Source organism: Saprolegnia parasitica, assembly GCF_000151545.1.
Source record: "Saprolegnia parasitica CBS 223.65 unplaced genomic scaffold supercont2.3, whole genome shotgun sequence".
Taxonomy (NCBI): Eukaryota; Oomycota; class Saprolegniomycetes; order Saprolegniales; family Saprolegniaceae; genus Saprolegnia; species Saprolegnia parasitica.
In genome coordinates, this window is record NW_012156397.1 from 1160109 (window position 1) to 1170096 (window position 9988).

Below are 9988 nucleotides of genomic sequence, written 5' to 3' on the forward strand. Positions count from 1 at the left end.
GTGCCACCTATCAGCATGCCAAGTTGGAGCGCTTTCATGAAAAACTTTGGTTGGGCCATCGATCCGCCCACGGAGTGACTTGGCGCGATTCGCCTGACACGGGATTGGCCAAAATAATGAGAAAATGGGCCAGTCAAAATATTCTGATGAATGTTTTTTATTGCATAGCTTTGTCAAGTAATATTCAATACCATGTCAAATATATCTATACACGACGGTGCTATCTTGTCCGGCGCTGTTTAAATCCACTGTGCATGTTAAGTCGGATGTGAAATTACACTAAAATGGTATTGCGGTGGCTCTGGCGATATTGCTTAGAGTTGATTGAGTGGCGCAAATGTCATGCGGTGAATCGGGGTCGCGCCATGCTTGTGAATCGCAAGCATGTGTGCTCTACGCATACATAAGCGTCGTCTAGCTCGTCGATGCATCAAGTACTTGGTGCCGTAGCCCTTGTGCTGGCCGAGACCGTACTCGGGGTATTCCTTGTCGTAGGCGACCATAAGGCGGTCTCGCGTCACCTAGCAACAATCAGAGGTTGCGGTCATGGCTGAGTCTACCTTGGCAATGACGGAGGCAGCTGCGATCGAGTAGACGCGCCCGTCCCCTTTGACGACGGTCTCACCTTGGACGTCGAGCGTCGGCATGCGGTTGCCGTCAATGAGCGCGTAGTCCACGGGCATCGGGAGGTTCTCAACGCTCTTGCGCATAGACTCGAGGGTCGCCTAGTCAAGGCGATGTCGAAAAAAGTTGATGGTACTCGAGAGGTAATACCTGGAGAATGTTGATTTCATCGATGCGTGCTGGCGGATTGATCTGCTTGTGCATCAGCTGATGTTCAGAAGGAAAGCAACGTACGTGGACTGCATACTTGATGGCGGGGTTGGACGTGATTTGGGCAAAGAGCCATTCACGCTGCTTCTCATCCAGCTTCTTGCTGTCGTGGATCCCTTCGATGACAACGTCCACGGGCACGTAGCAGGCCGCGGCGACGACGGGACCAGCGAGCGGACCACGCCCCGCTTCGTCCACACCGACGACGCACTTGAAGCCCTTGGCGTACAGTCGTGTCTCAAAGTCTTTGTTGAGCGTACCATGCTTGAACGTCGGTGCCCCGTTGGCCGATGGGACCTGGGCATGTGTAGCTTTGGCTCTGGCGGACGCTGCCTTGGTCTTGGCGGACGTTGGCTTGGCGGATGCTGCTTTGGCGATCTTGACGACTTTGGCTGCCTTCGGCTTCTTCGCTTTGGCCACGGGGCCAGGCGCGGTTGTTGTGGCGGGCGCTGTGCTCAGCAGGCGCGTCGACCGGCGCAACGGCGCTGCTGCTGCTGCGCGCATGATTACCGTCTTTCGATTGGTTGCCTGTGGTAGTTGCGGTTAAAATAGTGTATTATAGAAGTTTTTAATAGTGTGTTGTGTGATACAATACACTATTAAAAACTTTTATAATACACTATTTTAACCGCAACCAATCGAAAGACGGTAATCATGCGCGCAGCAAGATACGACACAACTTGTGTCGTATCTTGCCGTCGTTTCTCGTTGGGGCAAAGGCCGAGATGTGTCGAGCTCGACGACGCATGCGGCCCACGAGCCTATTCGTCAAAACGGGTGCAATGGCATGCTGTTTCGCTGCCCACTCTCGTCTCTTGCGATGCAGCATCCATGACAAGTGCAGATGTTTCGTTTGGTGGTTTCCACGGGCACGCTCTTTTTAGCGCATTTCGTCGACAACATCGACCACGACGACTGGGGCATGGTGTCGGTGACCGAGTTTGATAGCTGGGTCGTTCGCCATCGGGGCGAGACCGCGTCGGTAACGACGCACCACGCCCATGCCGACGACATGTATGTACGACGCCGAGCCGATCGCAGTCCAAGTGTACAAGGACATTGCATCCTACATCCAACACAAGCGCGCAAGATTGGTCAGAGAGCAGCAATGGCCGGGCGACTTGTGATCCGAATACGGCGCAGCGACGACATCATGGAGAAAGCCAGCGAGCAATGACAAAAGTTGCTTCTGCAAAAAGGTCTCGCGCCGGTGCGCCAGGTCTCATGAACGTGTGGGGAGCGCACCAAAAGCGGATCTTGCTGCAGAGGAGGCAGCGGCGAGTCTCTTGACTGATAAAGTGCACACTGGACCCACGGATTTCAACGCGACACAAAGGCGAAGGGCATGGGCAGGTTGCCGTAGTGTGACTAACACCGCCGCTCGGCGCGGTTGACCGAAGACGCGGGCATATGCGCAAGCCTTTTCGTACTCTTACTGTAGTACGCCGCAGAGACTCCTAGGTGTTGCGCGGAAAGCACTTGCTAGTCGAATTACACAGCTTGGCCGTCGTGGCCCCATGTGGGAAGACCGGTGTGCGGTTGCCAACGCCTATATTCAACCTGCCGTGCGACCTCTTCAGCGAAGTGTATGGGTGGCAACGAAACCCCGTTGGTGCTGGACCTAGTTTATCGTATCGAGCTACTACATCCCATTGTTTTTCTTGACGCCAGCGCTGGCGCCAATGCCCATCGATTTGCCCATCCAGTGGATTCGTATGATATGCGTTCGGTTGTTCACCCCGTCATGAATTTACTGCGCTAAAAGTGGCTGCAATCGACGGCCACGAACGACGGAGATCTTTGCGTCAAGCGCAGCAGCATTCAAACCTTCCACCCCATCCCCGCTTCATCCTCGTGCGCAAACGATGGCTTCGACGCCTGCATGCATGACGGCGCGCCGTCGCCGTACAGTTTCACCACTCAAAATCTCTGCGGTAGACGATATGCTCCCGAGATACTACTGGGACAATATTTCAATACACTGTAGACAGATTCCAGCTTGATTCTGCGTTTTTCCAGCCGTTCCGAAAACCAACCGACGAGTGGCCGCGTCCCCAGAGGCGCGGCCGTCGGTCATCCAGGCCGCGGCAGAAGGAGGCCTCGTCAGTCGACGCCTTCGCCTGCTGCGAGCCGCGCCATCAGACCAAGCGACGCTAAGCGATGAGGAACTCATCGCCACGCTGCACAAGACGACGTATGCGAGGAAGACGACGCGACGACATGCTCCAGCCAGCCAACAATAAAAACAACGGTCAGGGGGACCACGACCAACATCAGATCCAATAGAACCAACATAAGCACAGAGCACAGAGCAAAGAGCAAAGAGCAAAGAGCAAAGAGCAAAGAGCACAGAGCAAAGAGCAAAGAGCACAGAGCACAGAGCACAAACCAGCCAGCCGCCACCGCCGCCACCGCTAACGCCATCAGCCATCAACCTTCAGCAGCAAGATCCATATCATCCGACCCCGAAAACCAAGACATCGACCCAAACAAAGAATTCAAATCCAACGCGCCACGCCGCCAAAACGAAAACAAATTCATCCAGTCAACCGCCCAGACGAAAACACTTTCATGTACGACGACCGACCTAGACGCCAAAACAAAACAACTCGACCAGTGTCGGCACCACGAGCAATCAACCTTCATCAACATCAGACCACCCGACATTTCGCGTCGGTCGCCAAGCCAACGACTTCCATCAGCCCGCGAGTTCAAGTGAGCACCCCCTGTGTACCTTCGGGTGCTGCAGCTCCAGGTCGGCCCACGGTCGCATCCAAGTGGAACTCCGCAACACGGGTCTGGCTCATGACCGCGGACGCTGCTGGTCGATCAAGTACCGGTAGCTTGACGATGGACCACATGGAAAATGAAACCCATAGTGGTAATCCCGGTAATACACCGCCTGACAAGACAGATTCCAGCTCAAATGATATTTAAAAAAGGTGCGCTGTAACTGGCCTTGCGCATGTGCACACAACAATCCCAAGCAAACCGTCGTCGAAAAGTTCCCGCCGTCCAACAACGTTTCAGTACCGAGACTGCACAACCTTTGTGTGGCACGTCCTGCCAAAATCGTTTGACGATCGAGCCGGGTACCAGCTGCGGCGTTTCGCGGCAGTCAATGCTGAACGGCGCGTCGGCCCCACGGTGGTCGGATTGGGGCGACGTATAGAAGCCAATCAAGTAGCGCTGTTTCACAATAGTTCGTATGATTTGATTGGGCTCATGCAATCTCGCCTTAAACCTAAATCAACAAGAACAACACAGCCAGAATACGCACGACAGTACGCACGGCTCCGTACGAGAAGCCGAGAGGGCGCGGTATACGGAGTACGAGCGGTAGTGTCAACACGTGGGTCCTGGTTGATATGGGCGCGCGCCCTGTGTCCTGAAAATATCGGCTCATTCTGCAATTGTGTTGGTCTCGAGCACATGGTCCGCATCCATTCAACGTTGGCGCTCACGCTTGTGGCGCTCGTAGCCACCGAGACAACCGCTACACGGGACGACGGTGCCCACCTCTGGAACCACAGCGGCGGCAAATTCTGGGACTGGTGGAACTCGTGGCACAACTGGCAGCGCCCGCAGCCCACAAAGACTCCGTGCCCCGGGCCGACGCAGTCGTTTCGCCCTACGACGAAGCCTTGGACTACCCATCCGTCGACGACCAAGCCCAGTACGACGTCGCCGTCGACAACCAAGCCAAGCACGACGTCGCCGTCGACGACCAAGCCAAGCACGACGTCGCCGTCGACGACCAAGCCAAGCACGACGTCGCCGTCGACGACCAAGCCAAGCACGACGTCGCCGTCGACGACCAAGCCCAGTACGACGTCGCCGTCGACGACCAAGCCAAGCACGACGTCGCCGTCGACGACCAAGCCAAGTACGACGTCGCCGTCGACGACCAAGCCAAGCACGACGTCGCGGTCGACGACCAAGCCAAGCACGACGTCGCGGTCGACGACCAAGCCAAGCACGACGTCGCGGTCGACGACCAAGCCAAGCACGAGGTCGCGGTCGACGACCAAGCCCAGTACGACGTCGCGGTCGACGACCAAGCCCAGTAGGGAGGGAGGCGGTCGACGACCAAGCCAAAACAAAAACGGCGCCGTCGACAACCAAGCCTAGTACGAGGTCGCGGTCGACGACCAAGCCAAAGCACGACGTCGCCGTCGACGACCAAGCCAAGCACGACGTCGCCGTCGACGACCAAGCCAAGCACGACGTCGCCGTCGACACCAAGCCACGTACGACGTCGCCGTCGACGCCAAGCCAAGCACGACGTCGCCGTCGACGACCAAGCCAAGCACGACGTCGCCGTCGACGACCAAGCCAAGCACGACGTCGCCGTCGACCACGGAGCCGAGCACTGTGTATTGATATACGTTACTGTAGTGTAATTGCATAAGTTTGACATGAACATCCGGTCTTATGAGGCGCGGTACACCGCGCCTGCAATAGTCGAGACGGTCCTCTATGAGGTAACGGCTTTGCGAATTCGACGACTGTCGGCAGTGCTGTGCATTCTAGTTTTCGATCTCCGCTAAGCAAAAGGTTACCGCCATCAGGAGGCGAAGAAGTCCCATGTCATGGTTCCTCTTGAGCTATTCCCCGACGAATCGCGCGCGTAAGTTGCGAACTCGTGTGGCCGGTGTGCGCTTGCATCACGGAGGTGGCTAGTGCGAGACGCGGCCCAAAGGTGCTCACGTTCACGACCGGATGGCTCGCCCGAGATCTCGTTTACGGCGCCGAAGTACAAGTGCACGTTTGCGTACGCATCGGTGTACGAGGCCCGCTCAAACATGAGCGTTGTGCCGCGTCGGTTTGTCCTTTTTCGCCACAACGGCTCGGCGACGGCGGGAGAAGTCGTGGCGGTGCGATGGTCGGACAAGACTCAAGACTCGAAACAGCGTTAAAGCAGCATATATTTGACAAAGCATTTAACACAGCATTTGATGTAGGATTTCCATGGATGCCGCCATCGATGCCGTCACTTACTTTGATGCTCGCTCTTGTGCCACATTGTGAAGCATTTATTAATGGTCTTAAGGCCTAGAGAGAAAGTTGACCGTGCTCTTTGCGATGCAGTCCAAACTCTTTCCCAGCTTGAGCCGCCGTGCCTCGAGCCGCTTCACGGCTTCTTCGTCGGATATGTTGACGGAGAAGGCAAATGATTGCACGCAGCAAATGCGCCTGCTGGAATAGCGCCGCTCGTTTCGATCATACCACGTGGCATTTGGTAACTGCTGGATGGCGACGACAGACATACCACTATTGGAGCCGTAGACCGGGTCGCGCTGAAAGCTGTGGCCGTCCGAGCCAGCTTGCACTTTCTCGGCCACGATGCTCGACACTGCCTTCTCTGCGACGCGCAAGCCCGTGAAACGTACGATCATCTTTTGGTGCGGTGCCCATACATACAAGCGATCTGGTGCGCTTTTGCACCGATGCGGGATATTTTGCAGATGCGCCTCCCGTCGTCGGTCGCTAGCTTTCTCTACGACAATGTCGCCGCGCCGTACTCGGTCCACATGTCGTCCGTTCGTGCCCTCTGGCCGATCTTACGCGCTTGCGCCTGGTTTTGTCTTTGGCTCGAACGCAACAACCGTGACTTCGCTCGACGCTGACGCAACTTCCCGCTGCCGCGCTCGCGATCCGGGCAGCAACTACCGCACGACTGCATATCCGGCACTTGGCTCGTCGCGCTGTGGTGCCATCTGTTGCCGCGTCGCTGGTCGCTCTACGCGAAGACCCTTGGTGTGCACGCTATACCTAGTCCCTTGCGCAATCTCGAATCACGACCACTAACGCTCCTCGTCGACGCACCGGCCACGCCTCACGAGCGCATTAGGAAGTCCACCATTTCTTTATAATGCATGGAATATAACTCAGTTCAACAACAACTGTTGGAGCCGTAGAACCCTTGGCGCCAAAGGTCCGGGAGCGTGAGCACACGAGTCATCTTGTGCAGAGTCTTGATGGGCTTGCCACCGAGCGTCCTCGTAGGGACCGGTGCGGCTATTACAGTATCGGTGGTAGTTGGTGGAGGGGTCAACGGATCAGAGGTCGGATCAGAGGTCGCGTCTTGAGGAGGGCACGTCGACGCAGGCCACGGCGATGCGCCAGGTGCGGCACTGTCCATCTCGAACCGTCCCGCCGCAGAGTAGGTAGTAGTGTGAGATTGGGACGCCAACCCAATCGCGAAATCTAACACCATGGTAACGAGTTTAGGTCCAAAAGTACGCTCCAATTGCTGTAAATTGCTCAATGGATGTGTGGCCATCCAAGAGCGTGCTCGCGCCGCGGTCTTCGTAGTTTTCGCGCCTGCGCTCGTCCTCGGGAGCCTTGACTTGATTGAGCAGTGCACGACGACATTCGTACGTGGATGAGGATTCGAGTTCCTGCCCTGATGGCTTTGCTCCACCCACAAGCTGACAGTGGCGTTCGTGCACTGCCTGATCATGGAGATGCCGATGGTGTCTTCCACGTCGCCCTTGGCACGCGACTTGCGCCCGACGACTTACGTCTCGAGGAAAAGGTGGAAGGCTTTCCCGCACACGGTACGGCCGGGATCGGTGGGGTCTCGGGCCACATCCCATTTCTGGAACTCGCGTGCCTTGGCACGAAACGCAATTTTCGTCGCCTTGGGCCGAGTCTCGGCCGCCCTCTTACGTGCACGCTACGGCATCTTGCATCTCGAGCTGCCTAGTCGCGGTGCTTAGGATCGTCAAAGCAGCGGGCGGGAGGAGGCCGCGGGCTGGCACTTCTTAGCAGTGGCGGGCGAGCGCGTCGTGGCGGCGGCGGGCGCGTGGCGGTGGCGGGCGCTTCGTGGCGGCGGCGAGCACGTCGTGGTGGTGGCGGCAGTCTTGAGCTTCTTGGCGGTGCCGGTCGGGTGGTCCGTGGCGGCGGCGGGATGGCGCTTGTTGGTCGCATTAATCGGTCTGGAAGTAGACGGGCGCTCGGGCGCCGCGGAGTTGAGGCTGGCCGCGGGTGGCCGCCTTGTGTTGTTTCAGCATCGTTCGGCGCCGCCCCAGAATTGCGAAGGATAGACGCCAACACAAGGCCAAAACAATTCCATCGAACGAGCCAATTCATTTGCACACAGGATTATTTTTAGCCAATCACATATCTTTGGACCTGGTGGGATGATATCCGCGTGTATCGCCTCCATGTCGCCTGCCACTCGAGGGACGCTCCACAAGTGACGTCAATACGGTGGCTGCTTGTAGACCCGTGGCGATGATGGCCACGCCTGCCCCAGCGGCTTCCCAAGTTTGCAAGGTTGGTGCCCACCCAGTAGCGACGTCAAGGCAAATACGAAGATCCATCATCCCCAGTACAATCTATCAATACTAGTACAACATTTACGAGACCCAGTCAAACCGAACGCCTGTGCTCGGACCAAACATTTCCCGTTTGTCGAGGGTCGAGTTGCAGTCCACCGCGAAACGAACTACTACTACACCATGGCATTTGTCTTGGCCCTCGTTCGTTCGGCTAGCGTTACGTTGACCACCAGGCAGAGAACGCAAGGATGCAGTCGTCTGGCCGTCGAGGCCGGTGGCGCCAAGTGTATGAAGACCCGTGCACTGTGTCATTTCCGAATACGCGTGCCAAGCACAAGACGCAGGTCCAGTACACCGTGTCCATGCCGCCTGCAAAGCAGCGTCATGGGTGGAAACACTGGCAACGGAATCGGTAGGCTATTTTCAAGGGTACTACATGTTTGGTGTATCCGTAGATTATCCTGTCGTTCTCGTTTTACAAGGCCGAGGTGCGTCAGTGCTTGCACGCGCCCATGTCCATCCAATGGATTCGTACGAGATGCGTTCGGTTGTTCGCTCCGCCGTGCATTTGCCGGCGCCAAAAATTGCTGCCATCGACGACAGCTATCGACGACCACCATCGAACGACGGAGATCTGTGCGACACGCTGGATCGAGCGGTGCGGCGTCGAGCGCAGGATCACCTAGTACCACGGTACTATCGTTCGCGCTTCTCCTCGTGCGCCAACGACGGGCTTCGGCGTAGGCATAGTACATGACCAGGAACTGGACATGGTACATGACAGCGTGCCGTCGCCGCGTAAATATCTCCGCAGGCCATCTCCACCAGCGGAAAGAGTTGATTGAAGCGGCAGAGTGATGGGAGGGGATAGGGTGTTTTTCAGACAGAGTCGGAGATACAAATAGAGCGCTGGGAGCGTGCCACGTCACAGCCACCATCTGACGAAGGTGAGATCCGGAACGAGTCGGAACTTCGATTGTCCAGCTTCTTGGGCGCTGATATCTCGGTAAAAGCAGATCGACCTCCTGGACAGTCGCGTCACGGGCGGTGGACCTTCCCAACGAACGATTATTATACACGTGTAACACGACACTGAACGTGAAGCAGAGACGGCGCGCGAAGAGCCAGCGGTACGAGAGGCGGTGTCACCACGTGGTGCGCTGGCCCAGGACGCGCAACATGGGCGCGGTATGCATGCACTTGGACTGTTGGATCATTCTTCAATTTACTTGGTCTCGAGCACCATGGTCCGCATCCACTCGACGTTTGCGCTTACGCTCGTGGCGCTGGCTGCCACGGAGACGACCGCGACGTGGGGCGACAGTGGCAACCTCTGGAACCACGACGGCGGCAACTTCTGGGACTGGTGGAACCAGTGGAACAACTGGCAGCATCCTCAGCCAACTAAAACGCCGTGCCCGCAGCCGACACCGTCGTTCCGCCCTACAACGCAGCCTTGCACGACCAAACCATCGACCACGAAGCCTTGCACGACCCAGCCGTGGACCACCAAGCCTTGCACCACCCAACCATCGACTACCAAGCCTTGCACGACCCAGCCGGGGACCACCAAGCCTTGCACCACCACCCAACCATCGACTACCAAGCCTTGCACGACCCAACCGTCGACCACGAAGCCTTGCACGACCCAGCCGTCGACTACAAAGCCCTGCACCACCCAGCCGTCGACGCCTGCCCCGACGACGGGTGTCCCGACACCGACATCTACGCCTGCCCCGACGACTGGTGTCCCGACGCCGACCTCGACCCCTAGCACGACGAAGCCTTGCACGTCTACACCTGCCCCGACGACGGGTGTCCCGACGCCGACGTCGACCCTAGCACGACGAAGCCTTGCACGTCTA

The 9988-nt window shown here is 57.3% G+C and overlaps 2 protein-coding genes across 2 annotated transcripts; one reads left to right on the top strand and one right to left on the bottom strand.

Moving 5' to 3' along the window:
* Positions 1-231: 231 nt before the first annotated feature.
* Positions 232-1387, bottom strand: SPRG_01550 (hypothetical protein). The gene is made up of 5 exons (XM_012339758.1): positions 859-1387; positions 775-816; positions 561-725; positions 439-521; positions 232-393 (listed from the first exon to the last, which is right to left on the bottom strand). The coding sequence occupies exons 1-5, from the start codon at positions 1336-1338 to the stop codon at positions 315-317; spliced, it is 849 nt and encodes a 282-aa protein (XP_012195148.1). The 5' UTR covers positions 1339-1387; the 3' UTR covers positions 232-314.
* Positions 1388-9367: 7980 nt separating this feature from the next.
* Positions 9368-9897, top strand: SPRG_19140 (hypothetical protein; the record flags this gene model as incomplete). Its single annotated transcript, XM_012339936.1, has 2 exons — positions 9368-9446; positions 9548-9897. The coding sequence occupies 2 exons, from the start codon at positions 9368-9370 to the stop codon at positions 9895-9897; spliced, it is 429 nt and encodes a 142-aa protein (XP_012195326.1).
* Positions 9898-9988: the final 91 nt, after the last annotated feature.